At 42.7% G+C, this 27,984-nt stretch overlaps 1 protein-coding gene across 4 annotated transcripts in view; it reads right to left on the reverse strand.

Moving 5' to 3' along the window:
• The window catches only part of TLN2 (talin 2), a 439,345-nt gene that overhangs the window by 186,287 nt on the left and 225,074 nt on the right, over positions 1 to 27,984 (reverse strand). For all 4 annotated transcript variants that reach the window (XM_030318033.1, XM_030318034.1, XM_030318031.1 and 1 more), the window contains 6 exons: positions 15,015 to 15,186; positions 12,802 to 12,899; positions 11,217 to 11,346; positions 9,998 to 10,150; positions 8,135 to 8,277; positions 6,286 to 6,413 (listed from right to left, as the gene is read on the reverse strand). In XM_030318033.1, the coding sequence (XP_030173893.1) occupies positions 6,286 to 6,413; positions 8,135 to 8,277; positions 9,998 to 10,150; positions 11,217 to 11,346; positions 12,802 to 12,899; positions 15,015 to 15,150 (788 nt within the window). In that variant the 5' untranslated portion in view covers positions 15,151 to 15,186. The remainder of the gene's footprint in view (positions 1 to 6,285; positions 6,414 to 8,134; positions 8,278 to 9,997; positions 10,151 to 11,216; positions 11,347 to 12,801; positions 12,900 to 15,014; positions 15,187 to 27,984) is intronic.

A 27,984-nucleotide genomic window follows, 5' to 3' on the forward strand; every position in this document is an offset into this window, starting at 1 on the left:
ACAGAAATTGGTTACATTCCTATACACCAACAATTAAGCAACAGAAAGATAAATAAAGGAATCTATCCCATTTACAATTGCACCAAAAACCATAAAGTACCTACGAACAAATCTAACCAAAGATGTGAAAAATCTATACACTGAAAACTATAGAAACCTTATGAAAGAAATTGACACAAAAAAATGGAAAAAGATTCCATGCTTCTGGATAGGAAGAATATTGTTAAAATGTCTATACTAACCAAAGCAATCTACATATTCAGTACAATCCCTAACAAAATAATACCAGCATTCTTCACAGAGCTAGAACAAACAATCCTAAAATTTGTATGGAACCAGAAAAGACCCTGAATAGCGAAAGCAATCTTGAAAAAGAAAACCAAAGAGGAGGCATCACAATCCCGGACCTCAAGCTGTACTACAAAGCTGTACTCATACAGACAGTATGGTACTGGCGTAAAAACAGACATTTAGATCAGTGGAACAGAATAGACAACCCAGAAATGGACCCACAAACATATGGCCAACTAATCTTTGACAAAGCAGGAAAGAATATCCAATAGAATGAAGACAGTCTCTTCAGCAAGTGGTGCTGGGAAAACTGGGCCGCGACATGCAGAAGAATGAACCTGGACCACTTTCTTACACCATACACAAAAATAAACTCAAAATGGATGAAAGACCTCAATGTAAGACAGGAAGCCATCAAAATCCTTGAGGAGAAAGCAGGCAAAAACCTCTTTGATCTTGGCCACAGCAACTTCTTACTCAACACGTCTACGGAGGCTAGGGAAACAAAGGCAAACATGAACTACTGGGACCTCAACAAAATAAAAAGCTTCTGCACAGCAAAGGAAACAATCAGCAAAACTAAAAGGCAACTGACAGAATGGGAGAAGATATTTGCAAACATCATATCAGATAAAGGGTTAGTATCCAAAATCTATAAAGAACTTATCAAACTCAACACCCAAAAAACAAATAATTCAGTGAAGGAATGGGCAAAAGACATGAATAGACACTTCTCCAAAGAAGACCTCCAGATGGCCAACTGACATACGAAAAAATGCTCCACATCACTCACCATCAGGGAAATACAAATCAAAACTACAATGAGATACCACCTAACACCTGTCAGAATGGCTAACATTAACAGCTCGGGCAACAATTGATGTTGGCGAGGATGCGGAGAAAGAGGATGTCTTTTGCATTGTTGGTGGGAATGCAAGCTGGTGCAGCCATTCTGGAAAACAGTATGGAGGTTCCTCAAAAAAAAAATAGAACTACCCTACGACCCGGCAACTGCACTACTGGGTATTCATCCAAGGGATACAGATACGCTGTTTTGAAGGGGCACATGCATCCCAATGTTTATAGCAGCACTATTAACAATAGCCAAAGTATGGAAAGAGCCCAAACATCCATCGATGGATGAATGGATAAAGAAGATGTGATATGTATGTATGTATGTACACACACACACACACACACACACACATGCACACACACACAATGGAGTATTACTCAGCTATCAAAAAGACTGAAATCTTGCCATTTGCAACTACGTGGATGGAACTAGAGGGTATCAGGCTAAGTGAAATTAGTCAGAGAAAGACAAATATCATATGACTTCACTCATATGAGGACTTTAAGACACACAGCAGATGAACATAAGAGAAGGGAAACAAAATTAATGTAAAATAGCCTCGATCCTAGTTTTCATTTTGTTGTTTTGTGTGGTTTATTTTCAACGGGTAAGGCAATTTCTTTCAAGTTTAGTGATCTCAGATTTTCTCAGAATCCTTTCTGTGTCTATTTTCAATTTATCTTTTATTTTTTTGGTTTCAAGCTTTCATTTCATTCTCTTAGGATTTTTAAAACGAGTTTATCTGAAGTTCTGCCTCATTTTCATTACCAATAATTTTTTTTGCCTTTTTCTACTTTTCTTTTTTCTTGATCAAACTTACCAGAGATTAACATATTAATTTTTCCAAAGCAGCAGCTTTGGGTTGTGTTGATTCTATGATTTCTATTTCATTACTTTCTCTTGACTAAAATCTTTTATTCTCATCTTGTTTTACTTTTCACTCTCTGAGTAAAGCACACTAAATTGTTCCACTAATAATGTATATCTGAAATTCTCCTTCTAATACTGTCTTTTTCCTTTAATTATTTTAAACTAATGTCAGGTGCACACAGGTTTCACAACTTATCATCCTGGTGAATTGGTCCTTCTATCTTTATAATGGCTTTCTCTGTCTCTACTTCAGTTTTTTTGGTCTTAAGTCCTATTTTGTGTGACATTAAATACAGCTTCTCTAGCTTTAACTAGTTTCCTAGGGCATTATTTTCTATATGCCTTTAAACTTTCCTCTGTCCTTAAAGTGTGTGTCTTTTAGAAGTAGTACAGAGCTATATAATATGAGAGCCTCTATTAATAGTTTGATTTACTTTTTCTTGCTAGGATGTCCAATATTTAGAAGTATTTCCCTTAATTTGTACATCTTATATACCATAGGGTGTGTTTCCATAATCCATCTGGCTCAACTACTCTTGCATTGGTCAAGTTGTTTGTATCTCCTCTCTGCTCTTCCTCCTTGGCACTGGTTTGGAAGTTATGCCATCTACTCCTATTCTTTGAAGCTGTAAATCTTTCCCCAACGTTTTATTATGAAAAATCTCCAACACAGAAAATGTTGAAAGAATTATACAGTGAACACTCTATACCCATCACCTGGAACTGCCCTCAGTTTTATCACACGCACTTGATTCAAGGTCTAAAGTTTATCAGTGCATCTTACCTTCTTTGATAACAGTAAGATCCATAGAAGGCTTTGACTCTGATCACTTTTTCGAGTTTTCCACCATGTTTTTAAGGGGCCTGCAGTTCATCATTATTACACTGGTTTTGGTGTTACTGCTGTTTTGAGCTAATTGTTCTTTACATTTGCCTTGTATTCTGCTAAATTCTTTCATCAACATTGCTTCTGGCACCATACCGTTGCCACCTTTCTTGAAATAATTCACAGCAGTCTCTATAGCCTGCACTGCAACTTTTGAAATCCTAAATAGACCACACTGCATTCAAAACATAGTCAAAATCAGAGCCAAGTTTCACCTCTCCATAGTAACAATTTCATGTTGATTTGCCAAGGAGACTATAGCCTCAAAAAAGGCAAGGAATTAGCATATATTTTCCTATCTGCCCTATACCCAGCACAATAGAACACACATCCTAAGTCCTCCTATATCTGGCACAATAGAACACACATATGAAGTCCTCATGGAGTGAAAGAATACCAGATGGCATGCTCTCTGCAAGCATTTTCTTACCACAGAAGAGCATCAAGTATGCATATGATTATTGGATTGTGCTGGGTCTATTTCACGCTCTGATAAAATATCCCTTTCTGGGGCTCTTTGCAGAGGACCTGAAGCAAAGGGTCATGGAGATAAAGCACATCGGACTCGATCTGGGACAACTGGCTGTTTTCTGGATTCTAGCTCTCCATGGCTCTGTGTCTTATTTCTGTCTCTGTCTCTCTTGCATCTATTTCCCCCATACGCAGAGCAGACAGGAGCCATTTAATAATCCTTAAATCTCTGAAAACTGAAAATCTTCCAGAGTCTCCGATTTCCGTTGTTCTAAATAAATACCTTCACCAAGCTGGTACTGAGTCCAGAAGCCATTAAAGGATCTGAAGAAAGGTGTGGCAGACCTCACAGAAAGGTCCAGAGTAGGCAGACTTTGAGCAAAAGTGCTGTACAAATTTTTTAAACAGTGAAAGAAATATACTCACTAATGTACCTTATTGAGAAGGTATGTGGCTGATATTTTGGCCTGGCTGGACCTTTAACCTGGCTCTGTGACATGTCTAACCTCTTCACCTTTTTTTTTTTTTAAACTCTGAATTCGTTCAAGCGCATAGTACATAGGAGAGCCAGGTAGAAAAAAACAAAGGCTGGCAAAAATGGCCCAGCCAGTCACCAGGGACAGCTCAGACTTATTATCCCTGAAAACATTCTGAATTTCCAACACACAGTCAGGGAAATGTGACCCCATTGTTTTGTTTTAATTAAAAGGAGACGACTATCCTCAGGAAGTTTTACCTGAAGAGTATATGCAATAATGTATACAATTAAACATCTACATAAAATGAAAATGCCTCACTACCTAGACTAGATTTGGTCTAATTAAAAAGTAAATCAAATTCATAAGGAAAAATAATTGCCACTAGGCATAATAAGCTTGTTTTAATTTGGAATCTGAGTAAGGATACACATACCACTACAGGCATGAGCTTCTTACTATAATCTCAGAAAAACGAAACAGACTGAATACGATTGCTTAACCTTCGTTACCACAGAGTAAGACAAGGGGCATCTTTTACTGGAGTGTAAGTATGAGGTTTTCCAGAGGCCTCCAAACTGCAGGAGACACTGTAAGAGCAATACCAATGCTCTGATACCATTTGGAATCCCAACACAAGTAAGGCATCTGGGGTGTCACAGAACAGAGAAAGGCAAAACTTCCCATGGTTCCTGCAGGAAGGAAGCCAGACCGACTGGGTAGTAACGGGCCCTTGGGAACACTCGACTATAGGACTTGTTTGGAAAATAGAGAACAAAGTCAGTGCCACGACATGTGTAGGGGCCATTCTCAGACTCAAGGTCACTCAAGGCCTATATTGTAGGCCAAAGAAGCATATTGGATAGGTTCCTTGGGATTCATTAACATAAGGGGAGAGGGTGTTTTCTTTTGTTTTATTTTGGATAACAACTCAGTTTAGCACAAACACTATGTTGTCCAAGCACCTCTGTCACCTCTGTCAAAGAAGTCAGGTTTTCTTCTTACTCTAGGACATATGCTGGTCCCAGCTACTTCCCACCAAAGTTAAAGTGGGATCAAGGGCCAAGTTGGCATTTATGTTATCCTTTCTCCTCAATGTACTTGAACACAATGCAGTTGATGCCCTACTCAACACATCTCATTTTGGCATATCCTACAGACAAGTGACGTCTGCCCCCAGCTGGCATTCAGCTCAGGTCCCACTACCAAAGCCTCTACAAGCTGCATTCTAGATGACAGCAGGATATTGATGTCAAGACACTCTGGATATTGGGGAAGGGGTTACTCAGCCAAATGTTTCAACTGTGCTAAGAGGAAGCAGAAGAGGTGGGGGGGGGGAATAGGTAAAGAAATATTACCAGAGGAAGAAATACACAAAACCCTTGGAGAAGATGATCAAAACATAAGGCAAGATCACTTCGAACTAAAGCAGCCTAAGTATGGCTGGGTCTGTCCTGTTGGGCATTTCTAGGAAATTCAACCCTAAGGCCCAAGTTCTGTGGGGCCATAATGTATCTGTAAAGGTGCTTTCTCTTAAATCTCCAAGTACTGAGCCCTCCCCCCAAACACCCCATCATTTTATACAAGACAGCCAAAGACCAGATGTGTGGAAGAGTGAAGGATTTAAAATTTTTTTAAATGCTTGTTTATATTTTTTTGAGAGAGAGAGAAAGAGAGGGAAGGAAGGAAGGAAGGAAGGAAGGAAGGAAGGAAGGAAGGAAGGAAGGAAGGAAGGTAGGTGGGAGGGAGTAAGCAGGGGAGGGTCAGACAGAGAGGGAGATACAGAATCTGAAGCAGGCTCCAGACTCTGAGCTGTCAGGACAGGGCCAGACACAGGGTTCGAACCCAGGAACCATGAGATCATGACCTGAGCCAAAGTCGGACGCCCAACCTACTGAGCCACCCAGGCGCCCTGAAGAGTGAAGTATTTAATGTGTATCCCACACTTTCAGAGCTACGGAGATTTCCTCATACTGTAATAAACAATGTGAAGCTCTTTTATGCTCTGTTGTTCTAATATAGGAGAGCCTTGCAAAGAAATTCAAGAGGACAAAATCTGGCCCAGTGTGAAAAAGGGATGTTCTGATGGGAGAGGTTTCAGAAGCTGGAGGGCCTGAGCTCGCTGGGGAACTCCCGAGATATCCTAGGACAGACTAGACAATATCTAAGCAGAGCACTACAGATTCTATGGTCTCCATAGAAGCTCCACGCCCCAACTTGGAGCAGTAGCCTCCATAGTCATCCCAGCACTGAATTTCCAGGCCTCCTGCTTTTCCCAAAAACCACAGATTTGATCCTATACTCAACTGAGGAAAAGCTAACAACCTCACAATTGACTGAAACTAGGGTATGTATTTTATGTATATGGCTCAAAAACACTGAAAAGAAGAGCAGAGAACAAGAAAAACAAAGAAAAAAAACAAAAGGTTATTTACTCTAAGAATCCGGGCTTGTGTTTATGTTCCACATGAGGTCCAAATTGTATCTGGGCTTGAAACCCTCCAAACTCACAAGCTTTCTCAAAGGAGACAGGGTGGGAGCCGTTCAGGATATCATCCCGAGCCTGAAACAGAAGAGGAAGCGAAAAGCATCAGGAGCTTGGGGGAACAAGGCAAACTCTCCAGGGACACAATTCTTCATCTGAGCACACCCCCCCTGTGGAGCAAGGGGAAAGTGCCAGCCAAATGGGACGCACTCAGGACTCTGCAGGTGACTGTAGCACAACAGGATTAAAACAAAAGGAGGGGCGCCTGGGTGGCGCAGTCGGTTAAGCGTCCGACTTCAGCCAGGTCACGATCTCGCGGTCCGTGAGTTCGAGCCCCGCGTCAGGCTCTGGGCTGATGGCTCGGAGCCTGGAGCCTGTTTCCGATTCTGTGTCTCCCTCTCTCTCTTCCCCTTCCCCGTTCATGCTCTGTCTCTCTCTGTCCCAAAAATAAAAATAAACGTTGAAAAAAAAATTAAAAAAAAAAAAAACAAAAGGAAAACAAGTCCTTACCCCAAATTGCCTATAGATAGAATGCATCAGCAGTACGCGGTTTATTAAAACTAAAGCTTCAGAAGTGAGTATGAAAAATAAAGAGGCAAGAGAAAAATTAACTAGAGGCAAAATCAACCCAATTCCCATCCCCAGAAAAAGGCCAATGTAATACACGTTGTTGGCAGGGGGAGAGAGAACTCCAATGACAGTAACTCAATACTACAGACATTTAAGGGAAATAAGCAAATTGCACAGTCCTAGAATCAGGAACTTACTATGTCCGAAGTCTTTCTCCCGGTTCCTGACCCATCACTGCTATTTATTCTTCTGTCTTTTCTTTCTCTAGTTAGGTGACCCCCAGACCACTCTCCAACAGGTGCTCTAAGCTATGGCTCTGAGCCTTTAACCAACAAGCATTTTCTTATCGCCTTGCCATCTTCTTTCTTTCTAGCCTCCCACCCCTCCTCCCTCCATGCCATTCCTGCACCCACCAACTCAAGGGTCAGCAAACTTTTCCCGTCAAAAGGCCAGACAGTAAACATATTAGACCTTGCAGGTCATGTGGTCTCTGTAACAACTATTGAATTCTGCCACTGAAACATGAGAATAGCTGCAGAAAATATGTAAAAGTGACGAGATACTAAAGGGGTTCATCAGTGTGTAACACAAACAAATGAGCTGTATTCCAATAAAACTTTATTTACAAACATAGCCAATGCTATGGCGGCATTTTGCTGATCCCTGCGTTATTTCTAAGGGCAGATAAGTAGATAAATGGAAGGAGAGGAAAGGGAAGGAGGGAAGGAAAGAATCTAAGAAGAAGGAGGGAGGTTTTCCTTGAGCCAAAGAAAGACTGGAGACCATCTGGTGCGAAGCCAACGTCTTCCATGTTAGCAAAGTGCGAGCTCTGAAAAGTTCAATGACTTGTCTGAGTTTCGACAATAGGTTAACGGTAACGACATAAAAGGTTATGAAGAGAGTATCTTTCAATAATGAGAAATATGGATTTTTTTGGCCAACATTCACATGTATTTCAAGACACTAGCAAAGAAAGCTCTAGTTCAACAGTGAGCGAGTTAAGTGTCTCAAAGTCAGAAAAAGAGACAGAGAGATAGTACCAGCCACCGGGTCCCAATCTGAGATGCCAAAGAAAGGCACCACAACCAAACATGTGAGGAATCCCTCAACAGTGCCCAATGGAAACCACGTGCCACAAACACCATGGAGGCCACAGCTGAGTGTCTCTTCACCACAAGCCAGTAGCTTCTTGAAGTCTCCCCACCTTCAGTGAGTATTAAATGCTGTACCTGAACATAAAGCAAGTTCAGCTGCACAGGGTCTCTCGAGTCCACATTCTGATCGGAGTAGAAGAACTTCCTTCTAAGCAGCAACGTTTCATGTTCATCTACCCCTTGTTCTCTGAATGTTCGGCTGTGATCCAGCCAATTTACTGCAACACAACAAGACAGATCTAAGAACTGGGTTTATTCTTCCTCTTAGTTTGAAGGGATTTATCAAAAGAGAAGCGGATTTCTGGAATACCGATATTCAGTTATAAGTACTTCTATTAGAACTGTGCTTTTTAACTTTGCAAAATAATTTCACATACGCCATAATGTACCATGTGACACACCAAACACCAAAGGAGAGCCAATTCCCAGCCATTCCTCAAGTTCGTTAAAGCCCCACAGTCCTAAGAAAATCAATGCTTTATGCCAAGACAGCCAAGTTAGCATTTTCCTTTAAGTCAATACTGGATACTTCAGTCTCATTATGTGAAATAATTTATAAACTGAGTATCAGGAGTTACCTCCACCCTTAGGCAGAAAAGAGGAGGAAAATAAAAGTCATGGGGAGGGAAGGGGGAGGGAAGGGCAGGACACTGAGGGATCAGGGATGGTGGAACCCTGCCTGTGGCCCAGTTTGAATCTTATCCCAGAACATGCTCACCTGTTATCTGGGTGCACAGGAATGGATCACCCCTCTATATTTTCTACAGCTCTCACTCCCAAAAGCCTCCCTGGGCTTAGCACACAACTTGTGAATAAGAAAGCATTACAAGCCTCACTGGGTTACAACCAACTTCAGCACAGGGAATGTGCGGGAGTGATCTCATCTCCTGCAGAACCTGAGAGAGTATCATGCACATTATAAAAATCCTCAGGATTTGTCTACCATCATCTCACTTGGAAAGAAATATGCAACTGGAAATCAAATGAGGTGAAAAAAAAAAAAAAGAATGGAGAAAGGGTCAGAGGAAATGAAAGCCCCACTGAAGATCAATAAACGTAATGACAACGATGTCATCTTCCCAATGCAGCAGCAAGGACAATGAAAGAAGGAGCCTGGAAAGGTCTATGTGAACTGTGCATGATCCTCGGTGGGGTGGGGAATGTCCTGCAACCAGGTGCACGTAGCATAGGCTTTGGGGACACATGGGGTGTACATATTGGCTTTTCCAAATATTAACTGTGTGGCCACAGAGGACAACTTTCCTATGATATAATTACCATTTTGTAACCTCTAAGAAATAATGGATGTCAGCAATGGTCACCAATGGCTATTAACATCACAAAAAAAGGACAAAAACCAGATACAACCCTCTGCTGGACGTACACTACACCACAGAAGGAGTCTTTACTTTAAATGTATACACACATACACACACATGCACGCGCACACACACACACACGAATCTGATCAAGTCTCCAGATCCCAGGGGTTACAAGAGACAGAAGTACATGTTAGCTGATACCACAACCAATAAAATCCAGATTGTAGAAAACTCTATACAAATAACTATCTGGTTTTTTTCTTTCCAGAAACTGCAAGGAAAAAAAAAAGAAAGAGAGAGAGAGAGAGGTGGAGGCAAAGTTGGAGACTAAAAGAGGTGTCACATCATCCAACCTTGTTTGGACCCCAGTTCAAACAAATAGTAAGCTTCTTTAGAAAACAGTGTGAACATAATTTGTTTATGAGATTACTTTTTTAGATGTGAAATGGCACCAGAGTCATTTTTTCCCCTTCTTTAAGGTCTTTTAGTGCCACAGACCAAGATATTTATAGAGGGAATGAATCAATAGAAAACTCCTGCCCTGGGTCCCACAGGTGAAGGGAGGGAGGTGAGGCCCCTCGTGCGCCCGGCCCACATTTCCTTCTCAGACACTCACGGTCATCATCCGTGTGGAGTTTTGCCTTCAGCTTCTCCATCTTCCTCTCGTCTCGCAACAGTGTCCTGTCTTTTTTTAGCGTACCCGTCCCTTCCTCTTTCTTTTCCTCAATCGTTTCTTGGATTAAAGAATATTCTTCATAGTTCGTTATTCCTAAAAATAGAAATGAGGTTACAATTACCAGGGATTATGAACCTGTCACTCCTTCCAGCCGGGCACCCTGTGGTACTCAGAGCCGCCCCTTGTAGCAAAGGGTCAGGGAGCCACCCATGGAACACACATCGAGAAACTGGCCGAAAGGGTGGCTTTTCAGCTAATGAAGCCATGTTTAAAAGGTCACATTCGATTCTCCTAGTTTTCGACAAACAAGTATGGAGTAGAGATCATGCAGAACAAGGCAAGGCAATGTCAACCAAGCAGTGGCTGAAAGAGCAGGTCTTCCTTTGCATGGAGAGAAGACTAAGACAGGCCAGTCTACTTTCTCCAAACATCTGAAGGGCTTCATGCAAAAAGCAGACACACTTGTTCTCTGAGGGCATTAAGAGAAGCTACAAGAAGAAAAGTTGTGTAGCAATCAATTGTATGGGCTGTCCCTATCAGTCTTCAAGGAAATACTGGATGTCAGTAATGCTTATACAGAAGCTCAGCCATGGGCAGGAAACTAAATTATAGGATTTAAAACATACTATCTTCAATTAAAAGGTTCCTTTTGAATAGTTACAGAGAGGGAGGGAGGCAAACCTTGAGAGACTCCTAAATACAGAGAACAAACTGAGGGTTGATGGGAGGGGGTGGGGGAGGGGAAAATGGGTGACGGGCACCGAGGGGGCACTTGTTGGGATGAGCACTGGGTGTTGTATGTAAGCAATGAATCACGGGAATCTACTCCCAAAACCCAAGAGCACACGGTGTGCACTGTATGTTAGCCAACTTGACAGTAAATTTTATCTTAAAAAAAGATACTGATAATAAAGGGATATATTTCTGCTCAAAAAGAAAAAAGTTCCTTTTGTTTTTGAAAGGGAAATAAAATCTCTGTTTTGACTCAGTGAGACATTCATGTGTTTACAATAACAGTTAGTGGGTTTACATATTTAGAGAACAGTGTCTCAGGAATGGGAGGAAATCAGTGGGTAAGACACCAAATGGGGATGAAAAAGGAACAGGCATGTAATTAATGGCCAAACAAAAACTGGAACCCAGGCACGCCAATACTCGCCGATCCTGCTGCAAATGGTAACCAGGAGCTCCCCAACGGTCTTAGAGTCATCCACCATCACCGTTTTCACGGATCCATCCAGCATCCGGATTTTCTGAGGTCTCTGTTTCTTTTTATATTCCAAAATATCCTAGGGCAGAACCACACCAGCTTTTCACACTACATGGGAAATTAGGTCATCAACTTGGACCCTCTTCTGTAAAAAAAATTTAATTTTTCCTAGCACTCTGATTTCCTCCTGCTAAGTTTTCATGAGATTTTTGCCACTAATACAGAAACTCCCATGCTAACAATTAACTGCTTCCATAAAGGTTTCTTAAAAATCTGATAGTGAAACTGTGCCCGGAGAAGTACTTTTTCTAGCTTACGGTTCTTGAAAACTAACCTCTGTTAATTTAAAGTAGCTGATGTCTCCCTGAAAGACTGTGGATGATCTGCTTTGAAGAGAATTAGCAGAGGCAAATTCCTACTTGTCATTGAAAAAGACAGTGGTGTGCTTCTCCAATTATCTTACAGTTACAGGCAGTTTCTAATACATATGTCACAAAGGAATAAATAATGCCCCCATGTTTCTTTACAGTGGTGGCATCAGACCCCAGAGAAGTGATTTGCACCATAATGCCAAGATCAAACAGGGGTAGTGGGCCTGGAAGTCACTTTTAAATGAGAGACCTTTTTTTAAACTTTATTTCTTTTTTTTTTTTTTAATTTTTTTTTAACGTTTATTTATTTTTGAGACAGAGAGAGACACAGCATGAACGGGGGAGGGGCAGAGAGACAGGGAGACACAGACTCGGAAGCAAGCTCCAGGCTCTGAGCCATCAGCCCAGACCCCGACGCGGGGCTCGAACTCGTGGACCGCGAGATCGTGACCTGAGCTGAAGTCGGACGCTTAACCGACTGAGCCACCCAGGCGCCCCTTAACTTTATTTCTTAACGATAGAATTATGCAACGGAAAATTACCTGGTACTTTATGGAATACTCAACAGTCTGATATCTGCATTCCATACGCTAAAACCCATTCTCTCAGATGTTAAACTGAGCAGACTATACAACACTTTTTACTCATTACCTCTCTGTACTTCCCAACAAAATCATTTTTTGTTACTGTTACTGATTGTTATTAAGCTTACCTCTAATATGAATTTTCTTAAAAAAAAAACCAGAATTCTGATTAATATTCAGTATCTGACTACCTTTAGGATTTTCTTTTTTCACCACTAATTTACCCTTACTTTTTATCATCAGTCACTGGGATACTTCCTATACAGAAAGATGCTGTGTCTTATTTCGTAACTACCAAGTCCAACCATGGCATGTACCAACAGCTGTAAGCACTAACCCCAAGCTGCTTTAATTACTCTGTGGAGTTTCAAGAATCTGGACTGCTGATATTTTCTATCACTACCTGTACAACCCTTACAGAGTACATTACATCAAAACAATGAATAAGTTGCCCTTGAAGCAAAACAGATTGCTGGGTCTCCCTTTTGCTTTGAGGCATACTAATATATTGGCTTCTATGGAAAGCCGAGACAAAGTGACCAAAAACACACACAAAAAAACATGACATCTCCAGCATACCCCATTTCGCAACATGTAGTAATCCAGTGTTCTGCCTGCTTCCAGCCAAATTCCTTTCCTGGGGTCTTCATCTGAGAGAAACAGCCCATAATCAGAAGCTGGAAGATAAGGAGAAGAGGGAAAAATAAAAGACAGAATGACAATGTAACCATCATGGACTTCCAAGCCCGGAGTCTGCTGATTTGGCAGGATGTGGGTACCCTCCTTTTACCAGACAGGTTTCGTTTTGACAATGCGAGCAAGCCAATGGGCTAAAGCAGATGAGGAAGAATGAGACGTGAGCTGTAAAATCAACACCCACAGAGAAGGTTCATGTTTTTTAAAAAGAGGGGGCAGCAGCAATGTCTACAGTTTAGGCAAACATCAAGAAGAGAGCAGTCCAAATTTCTATTTTATGCACTGGGCTTTGTTCCCTATCACTTGCTATATAAAAACCAGGCAGAGAACAAATGAAGAATGAGAAGATAGCCATGGAGAAACTAAGGAAGTGACCACTTAAGCCCAAGGCCACTGAGGCAGAGAGAGGCCAATAGAGCCTTTTACACTTCAAATAATCCCTCCATCACCCCAACAAAGCATTATAAAAGTCAAGCAAGAGTGGCCAGGGAGAGGAAGACTCTGCCCCCCATTCCACTAAATTATGAATACAGTTGGAAAACAGCTCTGTGTTCTCCACAGAAATCCCATAAGATGATCAGGAAGTATAAGAACGTGGCGGCAGGAGGAAAGCAGTATCATTTCCTGTCTAAAGACTTCTGTCTCGGGGCACCTCGCTGGCTCAGTTAGGAGAGCATGCAAATCTTGATCTCAGGGTCAGGAGTGCGAGGCCCACTTTGGGTACAGAGATTACATACATACACACACACACACACACACACACACACACACACACACACAGATCTTTAAAAATAAATAAGTGTAATAAAGACTTCTGTTTTCTTGAATGTAATTCAAGGTAACCTCAGACACCCAAATGAGGGTCCTAGATCCTAATGTTTCTTAGAAAGACAACTCCAAGATCTATATAGGGCTTCATCTTCACCAGAGCTAAACAGCAATCCAGCCCAAAGAAATTTTTTTTAATCTGGGAGAAAAAGAGTAAAAGAAAAGACACGAGAAATGATTGGACAACCAAAATTTGGAGTAAGTTTGGGGATGGGGTATTTTTATTTTTGGGCAATCTAGAAATAACAGTGTTTTAAGTAATATAAATAATGCTTTTGGACCAAAAGTTTGGCAGTTTTAGGACATCTTTTTGAGAAAATCAATGCCTACATTTAATCATCTTTGAATATTTGATTTTCATGCTTCCAATTTTTTAATAAATTTTTAAAGTTTGTTTATGTATTACTTATTTTGTGCATGTGAGACAGAAATGCATAGAGATAGAGGGAGGATCCCAGGCAGGCTCTTCACTGTCAGTGCAGAGTCCGACACAGGGCTTGAACTCACAAACTGTGAGATCATGACCTGAGTGGAAATCAAGAGTCAGATGCTTAACCGACTAAGACACCCAGGCGCCCCTCATGTTTCTAATTTTTAAGTTTTATCCTGTTTTCACAGTAAAGGCTTATTAACTTGGGAATAATCCCAATTTCCCAAATGCCAATCAAACAAAAATAAAAGAAGGAAATGTAGAGAGTAGAGAAAGGGAAATGGAAAATAAAAACCGTATGAATGGCCGTTGTTTAAACTTGGATTAATAGTGGTTAGCAGTTCAAACTAACAGGAAACAAAACACACATTCATAGAGGCTCCCCACTCCCTTTAATGTTGGAGATAAAGTTTACAGAGCCCCTTCAAAGTACTTGAAATGTAAGGCTTGTTGTGTGTTCTGATGGTAGTTCCAGCCTCCTCCAGGAAAAGAGGGCTCCGGTTATACATATGCAGTAACTGCTGGAAGAGGTACATTTGTACTTTGTGGGGTAAATGAGATCAAGTATCAAAAGGTGACTTGTAAACCAGAGAAAGCGATGCTCATGTATGGAAGGGTCATGATGATGGGTGTGACAATGACAATTCAATGGCAGTTTTGGCCACTGTCATCACAAAAGTCAGTTGGGAGGCAAGTAGTGTCTAGGCTAAGAAGACATTTCATTTGAAGCATACAGACTAGGTGGTTTGGGTACCACTCAGAGCATCTGTTTCTTTAGCCATTAGGTAAAGAACATACAAACACATTTCAGGAAGCTGGTGAATAACCAGTGGCTTACCTTGGCCAGTTTGCGCCTCAGGTACCCGTTCCCGAATGACTCGACATGCATCGTACACGGCTGTAGATGGTTCAAACTGCATGGTCTTTACCACATTGCAGTGGCGGACACAAATCTTTAAGGACAGGGCCACCATTTTCCTAGATGATGTCAAGATTCTCACTTAGAATGTCTGGAAAACACAGAGAGACAAACCCTGATGGTCATAATCATCTTGAAAAAACTGCTAGACTCTAGATCAGTTTTAAATAATTGCAGGAATAAAACAGCAATTAAAGAGAACACTTTGGATAAAAACACAAAAGATTTTGAAAATTTCCAAATAAGACAACAGCTTGTAGTTCCAGGGTTATCGTTATCAGAGAGTGGCAAGTCGAGGCTCTAGGGAAGAGGATCCGTGGATTTTCACCAAGACTCCTTCTCAATGATGCTCCCTACTTGGAGTTTCCAACAGGGAGTCCTCAGTGTGAGAAGCAGAGAGCCTTGGGCACCCACAGCTATCTCCTGAAGATGCTTCTGTTAGCAGCCTCAGTGCCCCAGCTCTCTCCCCACAGCTCCTGGGGAGAGAGAACAAATACCAATGCTCTCCTGGGTGTTCCTCAGGGCAAAAAAGTTCCACGACACCATGTACCAGAAGACTTGGCGTCTAGGCCCAACTCCAATACCAGCATCCTGTGTAAATGCAAGCAAGGCCCTTTGGCCACTCTACTTTAATTTCCCCACAAGTAAAGAAGCCACAATGTTAACAGCCCTGCCTAACTCATAAAAGAACCAAACCCTGAGGAGTTCTCAATGGGAACCCAATGCCCAGCCACCATCAGTAATGAGGCCAGAGTGGTTGATTTGAAACAGCCAGTGTGCTATATACATACTCTTCTGGGGTCTCTAAGGGAAGGAAATGCCACTTCAGTTGTTATTTTGTTCAGATAAACTATTGGGATATTTCGCTTCTTGTCCAGTTTTATGGTTTTAGAAAGCATACAGGTTTAGCCTAGGTTTTATTTCATAAGTAACTTCTTTTTTAAACCTAAGTCCAACAATTTAGTTCCTCTTGTGTGAGTTGGTGGCTTATGGCTTATTTTGACAATGTGCTATATTCTGTGGCCAGAAACTTACCCTCAACCCAAGCCAGCCTGAATCAAATGTACCTTCCTCAGGCACAAGAGGGAGGATTCTATCCTGCACCTGAAACACTGACACAGACTTACTTGGCTGTCATCCTGGCCAACAAAATAACACACTTCAGAGTTAGTAGTTAGAATCCTAGCACCGGATACAGAACATAAATCCACAGCAATTTCAAGTTCTCATCCTTTCCTATCTTTTCTTAGAGAACCTACAGGGAGTGAACCTGAACCCCCACTGCCTTTATGCCCTCTTTCCACTTAAGAACGCAAACGCTAAGAAGCAATTGAGGTAGTTGACACACAGAAAGGGAAACAGGCTGACCAGGCCCAGGGAGTGGGTGCCTCTAGGGCATCACTTCCTAGCATGCTTGATTGATTGCCAGCTTCCTAACAACAGGTACCTGGGTCAACTGGACACAGGACATTTTTAAACAGATGTTCTGGTGTTCATGGGCAGGGTATTCCTAAAGCCTCATGAATCGTTGCATGAACCAACCATTTAGGCCATCCAACTATAAAGTCACTTCACATCTACTTATGTTCTGAATGAACTGTCTGTAAAAATATTTCTTGAAGAATGTCAAGACACAGTTCTCAATCAACAACAGCAGCGTTCACTGGGAATCCTCCCCAACTGAATCAATTTACTACAGCCCGGGCAGTGGCTACATCGCTAACATGGCAGAAGAGTTCAAGTTCAAAATATTCAGTGATTTTCCACCCACAATATCAAGGACTTTACAATATCATGCCATATATAAAAGGATAGATCCAACTCTGTTTTTATAGGCATATTTGTCTAAACAACTCCCCAATTTGGGAAAAGAAAATTTAAACTCTAGACCTAAATTGACAAATTTACGGCAATGTAGAGATCACTGCATGAACAGTTTTCCCCCTGGGGCTGGTAACAATTGTGAGGTTTCCCAAACCATTGAGATCCCTGAGCATGGCTGGTGGTAACAGTCAGTGGTAAAGGCTATGGGGGTCCTTGCTGTCATGGGTGCCATTTATGAAATGTACCAGGGAGGATGGGATGGTTAATCGCTTCCATTCTCTGGGAATAGCAAGTATTGGAAGTGTCCCTGCATGAAGGCTGCTCTTCCCAGGCTCATAATTAGGCTTTCTGCAGAGCAAATTAATGGTCTTTCTAGCCAAGCCAGGAGGGATTCAATCAAAGGAAAATACAGAGCCATGACATGGGGCTGAAAGAAGAATAGAACAGCAAGAGAATAAACACTGGCACTCAGAAGGAAACAGAAGATACATAGGGGAGCGAGGGGAAAGGGGCAGATGGAGAAGCAGGAAGCAGACACCAGCAAGAAGCCTGCTGGATAGAACCTAGGGCTGTGGGTCAACAAGGAACACAGGAGAGCAGCCCAGAGATTTGGAAGCAGGAGGAGAGAAGCAGAATGTACACAGCAGTGAGGGAAAATCTCTATCCAAAATACATGCAAAAATGAAAAAGCCACTGACTGAGGTTGGGGGAAGCTGCTGGAGGCACAGGTTTGGGTGAAAAATCCGTAATGAGTTTTTTCAGGATATATTCGGTAGAGAGGTGGAACAGGGTCAAATACAAAGCAGGACACATAATGGTAGGGGGAAGGGGAGCTTATCATATTTAAATGCTCGGAATGAGAAAGATCACATAGGGAAGTGAGCAAGAGAGAGACCTGAAGACTGTGTCCTGGAGCCAGGTTCTAAAATTAGGGCAAGAAGGGACCAGCAAGGGGGCCCGGTGGTGGGTGAGGGAGGAGAACCAGGAAAGGGTGGGCCCAGAAGAAAGTGCGCCAAGCAGGAGGGAGAGAGCACCTGTGCTAAGGGCAGATCACAGTTGAGGGAGGATGAGGATACAACTGAATCTGGCCGGCAGGTGTCTGACAACTGAGGTAAGAAGAGATTAGCAGAGAGGTGAAGCTACAACAGCAGGTTTGGAGGAGAAGGGGAGAGGGGCTGGCACAGCAAGTGCAGACTTGTCTCCTCATCTCTTAGGGCTGTCTACTGAAAGGGATGGAGGAATAGGCAGTGTTTCTCATTTATGCCCTTCAGGCTTATTTATCCAGGAAATACGTATCGTGTAATTGCCACCAAGTCCGTATCTACGTAGCATCTGTACAAACATGGTTTCCACCTGATGATGGCCTGAGGGGCAGTCTCAAGACACCTAAGTGCCCTTCCTGGAGGCAGGTGCTTCAGTGTGCATGATCTCCATTCTGGACCTGCAAGAGAGGAGAGGTGTAGCCAAGTCTTGGTTCAAGGGCAGGGTGTTAGACTAGAAGGGAGTCTGGGCTCCAGGTTCACTCCCAGGTCTGATGACACCTGGGACCTTTGGGCCTGTTAGTTTTCCTCTTTCTGCTCTTTGGATAGCAGTGGGCAAGTGCCTCCCAAGAAAGGAGTTTCCCAGCGACACTGGATGCTTGGCCAACTATTCCCACAGGATCCCCGGGTCTTCTCATCCTAATATCTCAAAAGTGAAGCCACAGACTGGAGACAACTGTCCTTAGTTCAAGGGAGACTTTCGACACCAGAGATTCATTACGGGATTCACGTTCTCAACTTTTCTACCACTTTCAATGTTTCAACATGGGTACACATTACACAGCAAAACCAAAAAACGAAAACCAGTCACTCTCAGAGCATTGCTCGGTGGTCAAAACTCAAAGGCCCCAGTTTCTTCTTACTCCTGGCTCTCGGTTTTATTATGACTTAGTGTTCCCAACATGAAGCATGAAACAAGACCCATGATTTCCTTCATGGCAACGTCATAAACATGCAAATTCTGTACATAAAAATGCCTTATAAACTATAAGGTTGGATTTTTTTTTTTTATCATGCAAGAAGATCATCCACACAGGCAAATCTCAAGGAGGTCTGCAACCAAAGTACACGGTCATTTAATCACCACTCCCAGGGAACATGGCACCGAGCCGTTTCTAGTTCCACCTATGACACAGTGAGATACTTGCACAACAGACACGTTGTGACATTAAGGGTCCTGACCTATGGCAAAAGATCATCAGATCAAAGCATGTAAGAACCCAGATGTCAAGTACATTATGAGTATGTGTTTTCAACACTTAGGCGAAGTCTCACTATGTATCCCTTCAAGCCCTGAGAAAATCTCGTAGCTCAGACAAGATGCCATGATCCAGACGAATGCTCGTTCTCCAGTGAGACGTTCTCAGGGCAGCACAGCAGCCATGTGGCCTGCAGCTGACTCTCACCTCCACTCCCCTGTATCCTAACCCCTCTGGCTAATTCCTGCCTCTCCCGGCAGGGAGCCTGAGACAGCAGACCAGGTTTCCTTTTTGGATTTGGCTGCAAAGAAGGTTCAGAGCCAACTGTGTTATAGTCTAACCTCTATCTCTATTTTATGCTGCTATCTTTTTCTTTTACCCCAATTTGAATGTATCCTATCTTGCTTGATCTTAAGTAGTTTTTTTGTTGTAGTTTTGATTTCTTGCTAAAGGACAGGGTATAGAATTCATAGAACATAGGTTATTTTCCTTTCCATAATTTCTTCTCATTCTGACCATTTTTTGCCCTGATTTATGTGTGAAGGTCACCTGGGGCCAACACAAAACCTTCCTGTGCCATCCATTGTGGCCGATGAGCCAATGGAACCAGGGGTGAGACTCTGACACTCTCCTTTTAAAGTAAACACTGTTTGGTCCCAGGGAGTTGTAAACAGCTCAGAAAGGTGGTGGCGGTACAGACTGCCAGGCTCAGGCCAGTCCACCCTCGAGTAAACAAGCCCAGCCCAGCCAAGAAATGTCCACCGTTGCTCAAGATGAGCACCCACCCCTCAGGGATCTCCGCTCTGTCAAGTGAGGCTGTGAGGTGCTCCAACCTTCCCAGTTCATGACCCTGAGCTGGTTACTTCACTGCGGTCTGCTTCCATTTCTTCCATAAAATGGGGGACAAGAACCTGCAAGTTGCTACAGGAATAAATGGACACATGTCAAAGACACAAAGAAAGTGCCAGATAAGGGTTTCTTATTACTCGTCTTAGCCACAGTGGTTGGAGAAACACTGGAAGCAGCTTATTCTATTTAGCCACTGTCTGAGCTGCGCAATTCAATTTATTGTTTATTTTACATCTATTATGTAGTAGACATGATCATGGGCGTTAGAGAGCAAAGACAATCAAGATTCCTGTCTAGATAGCACTCCCCTTCTAGTAACCCTGTTCACTGTACAGTTCCTGTGTTCATCTTTATTCAAGCCATTCAACATGCTTTTTGAACATGCAGAATTACCCAAGGATGAGCCGGGAAGCCGAGTGTGCTTGTGGAACAAGGAACTCCTCAGGCTGTTATCTTGGATGTCAGTCAGACTCCCCCAATCCAAGAGCCTAAAGGAGCAAAACTTCACCCTACGGTATGGGTCAGGGCTGGCATTAAAGCAAACCCCTGCCCTGGGGCTTGTCAATGAGTTCTGTCCAGGGGCAACGTAGGAGAGGGGCCACAGGGTTTTGCACACTCCTCTATGGAGCACAAGTGTCATACACAGCTGACAGGACAACAGGGCCAGGCTACCATGCCTCAGTAGGACCCTGGATCCTGAATAAAGTAAGAGCTGCCACCATCCCTCTCCTCTCTCCACCTCCAGCCACTGACTCCATTCTGACCCACTGGAAGACCACTGTACCCAATTATGATGGCTGTCTCTGAACCTCTTCTTTAGGTCTGCTTCCCCCTCCAGCAAGCAAAATACAGCCCTGTCTGTTAACAGCATGCATTGCATAACCAAAAGTCAGCATAAAATGTGGGGCTATCATTCACCTCAATCTCCAGTGAGCAAATCTGCTCTCTTGATACACCCAGGAAGGATATTCCCTTCTCTCCATTCTTTAACTGATCTTCCCCAAGGAAGGAAGGGGAACAGCTCAGCTGACAAGTAAAAACCCACCACCTGATGGGGTCACAGTTCCCAAGAGGTGCTTCAAAAGCAAAAACCAGGGTCTCGCCCTCTATCTTGCTTTCTTGTGCCCTCTATCTGTGCTCAGCTCAAACATTCACAACTTTCAGTACAGGATACTGAGCCCACCAGGCACATCCAGGTGCCTATGTGTCACCATCTAGAAGGGTGAGTCAAATCCACTGTTCACGGGGAGCCAGCTGGTTGTCATCCAGGGATGGGTGAGGAGGAGAAAAGGCAGAGTGTCCCATGTTGGTCTCACAGTCAGCTTTACCAGGGAGCCAGAGGCCTTCCTTAATAACCTGGCCTTCCCCCATCGGGCCCCTCAACCTCCCTCTTCCCAACTAGTGAGAGCGCAGACGGCAGAGTCTGAGTAGAGAGGCTCCTCTAGCCCCCCACATTCACAATTCGGGAGAGAAACTCCAGCTAACCCTAAGCTTGGGGAAAACAGCACAAGAACATGGCTGATGGGATTTCCTCACATGGTAACAGCCCACACAGAAAAATACCAGAATCATCAAGCTCCCCCTTTGCAGCCAGAGCAGGGAGACCAGAAAAGCAAGGAGAATATTCACATGAGGATCTCCTCTCTAGTCCTCCTTCATGGAAGCATGGGAACCACGACTGTTTGACTTTGCATACCTCAACTAGAAATAGCCCTTAAAAGGTCAAGTGATAATGGAACAGAGGGGAAATGATTAACCACCCACGCAGGTGTGAACTCAGCAGCAGGTCGGGCAAGTCAATAAAAATTCCAGCCAAGCGTTTGGCACCCAGAGCTGCTTTGCAAACCCTCCATATGCCTCTTCACCCACAGAGCTATCACTGTGTTCCCGCCTGTCCCGAGTACACCTGCACTACGACACATACACAACATGGTCTCAAGAATACATTTTCTGGGAGAGGTCTTCCTCCCTCACTGTTTTCCCACAGCAAGGACTGTATTATCACAACCACCTATGAATCTCAAGGCCCTAGCGCAAGGCCCACCGCACCGGAGATGCTCAGTAAATGTGGAATTTCTATGTCCTGCAGGCAAAGATTTAAACAGATGTTTTACTAAGTTAGTCATTAGGAATTATCCACACAAACACCATGACTAAAGTATGATTGGAGGGCAAACACCAAGTGGGCCCTATTTCTACTCATTGGCAACTTATCCCATGGACCACAGAAGCTTAACCTCATGGCTTACAAGATGAAGTTCTCCAGCCTGGCAAAGGAGAAACTCAAGAAAAGGACCAAGGCCATAGCAGTCAGGAACACTTGGGAGGCTCCCTGAGGGCAGGGACCATGTACATTGCTCACTGTAAAGTACCTGCGCAGAGAAGGGCTCAAGGTGTATTTAATCCATGGAGGGCAGGGCAAGTTAGCAGTACTACCTCCAAGACGAAAGTCGAAGAATGTGCTCCCAGTATGGAGTACACAATGATGGGGAAAAGAGCTTTGATCCTATTTTCCATTTTCAAATGAAGAAACTAGGATCTTGAGATTAAGCGACCTCCCCAAGGTCATACTGCTAGAAAACCACAACCAGACCTTGCCATCCTGCCACGAGGATCTGCTTTGTATGTGGTGTGACGAGAGCCAACCAAGGATCCCTCTAACTTACCTTCCCATCTCCACTCACCTCTTGGCACTGCCATATGAAATTCCATCATTAATTATATCACTGGTCACAAAGATGTGCCCCCGGTTAAACTTGCTATGCAAGTGGATATCTGCATGTATCACTTATCACTGTCTTAGAATGTTGTGTTTCAGACACTTTCAGACAAATTGAGAGCTGCCCTTTATTAAAGATGATGCCTAATTCCCAGGAAATTCTAAGGAGGTAGGAGGGTTACCGCAGACCAGTCCAGAGCTCTGGCAGAGCTAATAAAGGGCAGTGAGCAGAGAAGTGGGAAGAAAGCGTGCTAAAAGGAAGAGGAGCAGACACTTATGGGCTCACAGTGTTTTAACCTGTGCTTAGAAAGGATTTGAATGTGCACACCGCTTTGAAATGTACGGGTAATCAGGTTCAACCTGCTTAGCGTCAGGGTGGTCGAGACCTCCCATCCACCCACTTGCCCTCTCCCATTTATGCTCTAAGAACTTTCCATTTTAGCAAAACAATGTCTTTTCAAATCCTGCACAACTGCCTTGGTTATTTTAGTTCTTGCGGGGTACCTCTATCTGGAATGCGTCATGCATCCCGTTCTTCCTGGTTACTCACCCTATAAGCCCAAGCCCAGCATCAAGCTTGGCTTTCCTCGTCTTCCCGACCACCGCCGATGGAGAATTCCTCTCCTCTCCTAAGCTCGTGGGGCACTCACCTGTAACCCCTGCTCTAGCACCAGCCCTCTCGGGCTCCAGTCCCGACTCCAACAACAGGACATGCTACATCTAGTGTTTATCTGGCCCTGGAGAATTCCACAGCACTTCCACATGTCTTCTCCCTTGATGTGCCTAAGAGTTTACAAAGTACAACAGATTTTTTAAATTTTATTTATTATTTTTTTTTTTTTACATCTCCATTTCACAGATGGACAATGTGGTAGGATACAGTACTCCTATGGAATATACCTTCGTTTCCCTCAGACCACTGAGAAAGCTGTGGTGGCTTTCCAGCAATATCAGTGGTCCCCTGTGGTTGCTGAGACAGCAGAATAAATCATCTACACAGCTTAGTCCTCCTGTAGTCCACCTTGAAGCCTTGTTATTTGTTTCCCCTTACAAGTTAAAGAGGGAAGAAGGTTCCAAATTGAACTCTAATTTGAATTCTTGTACCCCAACTCAAATGATTTGAAGCTATTTACAAAAATACATAGGCTAGAGAAAAAAAAAAAGCTCACGTCCAACGAAAAGCAGAAGAAAAACAAAAGTGACGGTTGAGACCAGGAGAACTGTGAATTATTTACTACTTGTTTGGATCACTGGTAATAAACTCATCCCATTATTCGTTTTTTTCTGACCCTTGGTGACAAGCCTGTTAAATCCCAGGAAAGCAGATTCCCTAGGCTACTGACGATGCTGATAAACATAAGGTTGGTCACTAAGGCACACACCATGGGGATGGGTACACATGGACTGGGTTTTACCTGGACAAAATAGAGAGCTTTGTTCTATGAATCTGGAAAAAAATATTCACCGTGTTGCACACCAAACCTGGTAGAATGAGAGCAAAGAACGTCAAGTTTCTTCTCAGGTCACATTCCTCATGCTTGTGCTTATTTAATGCTAAAAAAGTATACACTGGGTTGTAGAGTATCTGCCAAAGCAGTGTAGGCTTGGTATTTAGCAATAGGGCACACCATCAAGTTTGATTTAAGAAACGAACAAATCTCCTACTTCCTATCTCCAAATCCCTTTCACTACAAAGGTTTTTCAGCACTGATCTCTGACCGGTGAATTCACAACTGCAAACCCACAGCATCATACATCAGTCAAAAAGGCAATAGTGCATGGTTTTGGCAAGGACAGATGCTAAAGAAAAAATAGAATACTAAAAACATATTCTTGAGGCTTATCTCTATTAATCCATTAACCATAAATCAGAAGGGCATTTCTGTTACAGCAGACAGAACAATAAGGCATTTGTGAGAAGAACTGAAACCAATCAGGGAATTTGATGCAATTTACATTTCTGGAGATTCCAAGCCCATCACAGTAGCACTTCAGCATTCACACACGAGATTAGATTTTCCAAAGCATCCTCATTTTCTGTGGCCATTCATTCTGAGATCACCCCCCATTTTATATCTGAAAATTGGAACGATTCAGTTAAATTACCTCTAGCCTGTGGCATCCCCAAACTCAGCCATGAAAGTCATCAAGTCCACCTGCCTGCCTGCAGGGTAGGTAAATCCTTACTCTAGCTTTCTTTCCCTTCTCCTCCATGTAGGAACTAAAGCTTGTATTTTTAAATTTCTTAATCCACAGCAGCCAACATAGATAAATAATTACGTGCCTTCATGAATTCTAAACCCTTTCTGTATGTCAAGTCCCTGAATCTTTAACATTACCCTTTGCTAAGGAGTTTAGACTCCACCCAGGTAAGGCAACCAGGACAACCGAGGTTATGGGGCTTGACAGAGGCCACTGCACTGTGGGCCCTGCCTCCTCCCGTGTGCTGTTTGAAACCACAAGAAACGTGGAAAACTCTGTTAGGAGAGTGGCCAAATGGGTTAAGGTTTTTGTTAATACTTGAATTTTCATGGGTTGTGTTACTAGAAATCACTCCACAATTCAGAGAGGTCTTACCTGCCCTGGATCATCAGGCTTAGGAGGTTATGTCTCTTAAGTAACAGGCACTCACAGTTGAAGGGAGAGATTTAAACCCAAGTCCTTCAGAATCCAGATTTCCTTGAATAGTCCCACCCACACATAAGCAATGCTAACATCTTGACTCATCTTCCACTGTTTATGCAGGATTTTAGGTGGTTGAGATCACACACTCCATGTCATTCTGTATTCTCATGTTTACCCCATTGTAATTATACAATAATCATTTTCCATGGGATTGTACATTTTTTAGAAACTTTTATTTTTTATTGTTTTTTTTAATTTACATCCAAATTAGTTAGCATATAGTGCAACAATGATTTCAGGAGTAGATTCCTTAGTGCCCCTTACCCATTTATTCCACCCCCCCTCCCACAACCCCTGCAGTAACCCTCAGTTTGTTCTCCATATTTATGAGTCTCTTCTGTTTTGTCCCCCTCCCTGTTTTTATATTATTTTTGTTTCCCTTCCCTTATGTTCATCTGTTTTGTCTCTTAAAGTCCTCATATGAGTGAAGTCATATGGTTTTTGTCTTTCTCTAATTTCACTTAGCATAATAACCTCCAGTTCCATCCACGTAGTTGCAAATGGCAAGATTGCATTCTTTTTGATTGCCGAGTAATACTCCATTGTGTGTGTGTGTGTGTGTGTGTGTGTGTGTGTGTGTGTGTGTGTCTGTGTGTGTATATACATACCGCATCTTCTTTATCCATTCATCCATTGATGGACATTTGGGCTCTTTCCATACTTTGGCTATTGTTGATAGTGCTGCTATAAACATGGGGGTGCATGTGTCCCTTCGAAACAGCACACCTGTATCCCATGGATAAATGCCTAGTAGTGCAATTGCTGGGTTGTAGGGTTCTATTTTTAGTTTTTTGAGGAACCTCCATACTGTTTTCCAGAGTGGCTGCATCAGCTTGCATTCCCATAGAAACTATTAAAAATAGGTATATAATATTGCAATGCAAGTCATAATTTACTCAGTTGTATCTTTGCCTTTATATAGGCCCAGCTGCTTGTGAGTTTTCACTATTATAAAATAAGGCTGCAATAGGATTTTGTTTAAAAACTTTTGTTTTTTTATTTCAGATTTTCTTAAGGTAGACTTGTTTTTAAGGATTCATCATTATATTTAAGGAGCAACCCAGAAGATATTAAAGACCAAAAAAATCTGAATCTACAGGTATTAGCAGTTTGATTTATGGGTTAGCTAAACGAATATGCATTAACAACCAAGAAAGCCAATAATCAATCTAGATTTTATAGTTCAATCTAGCCCGGAGAATGATCCTGCTAGCAAGGGCTCAGGCTGGCAAGGACCATATCAAAAGATAGCATTGACAAAGGCGTGAACAGGGGAAAAACATCTGGTATGGGCAATAAACCAGATTTACAGAAAAGAGACTGAAGAAAGATGCTTAACATAAATTTTAAAATATATTGCTAATAGCAGAAGTGACAGAAGAAAAATTGGAATAGACTCTACTAAAGCAAATAGTGGACATACACAGTAAATATCAATGCTTTGATTTCTGTAAGCTCAAGTTTCTAGAACTGCCTGGTGGATCAAACCATAATTACAAAGTTGAAGTACTTGGACAGAGTATCATTTTCTTGTACTTACTAAAGCCAAATTGCAAGTCTTGCGAATTCTACCAGTGCATTATAGATAAGATTTACATTTCCAAATAATAAAACCAAAACAAATTTCAGTCTGTATACATAAATATCACCCCATCAGGAGCACAGCGAAGAAACAAACATGTCCTCATGGGAGATGACATCAAATAATGAACTCCTGACAGCACAGTTGAGTATAGCACAACATCTTAAAGTACTCTTTTAAGGTAGTTTCCTTACATATTATGTGTCTCTACAACCTGGACTAATTCTTGAAAAACAATCTTCAAAACATATAAAACTTAAGATGGGGCATGTGGGTGGCTCAGTCGGTTGAGAGACCAACTTTGGCTCAGGTCATGAACTCATGGTTCCTGAGTTTGAGCCCCACATCGGGCTCACTGCTATCAGCCTGTTAGCACAGAACCCATCTCAGATCCCTTATACCCCTTCCCTGCTTGCGCTCTCCCAAAAATAAATATATTAATAGATATATTCATAAATATATTAAGATAAAGCTGGAAAAATAAAAGAGATGCAGAGACCAACAGAGAGCGAGAAACAAAGGATAAGTATCCTTAAGGAAATAGCACGACTGAAGAATTTCCTGGCTTCGAAAGTGTCAGGGCCTCATCTACAGGACTACACTACACTATGTTGTCATCTCTCAGTGCTGGCTTCTTATATGGACACGTATTATCAAATTCAACACCTAACACAGCATTATTGGTGGCAATGTTTCCTCTCCCCGACATTCATATGTTGAAGTCCTAAGCCCCAGAACCTCAGAATGGGACCCTGCTTGCAGAGAGGGTATTTACGGGGATAATCAGGGTAAAATGAGGTCATGAAGGTGGGCCCTAATCCGAAATGACTGGTGTCCTTATAAAAAGGGGAAACGTGGATACAGAGACACACATAGAGGGAAGGCAATGTGAGGAGACCCAGGTAGGAGATGGCCATCAAGCCAAGGAGAGGGGCCCACAACAGACTGTTCTCTCACAGCCCTCAGAAAGACACTCTGACCTGAGCCTTCC

The sequence above is a fragment of the Lynx canadensis genome, chromosome B3 (genome assembly GCF_007474595.2).
Source record: "Lynx canadensis isolate LIC74 chromosome B3, mLynCan4.pri.v2, whole genome shotgun sequence".
NCBI lineage: Eukaryota > Metazoa > Chordata > Mammalia > Carnivora > Felidae > Lynx > Lynx canadensis.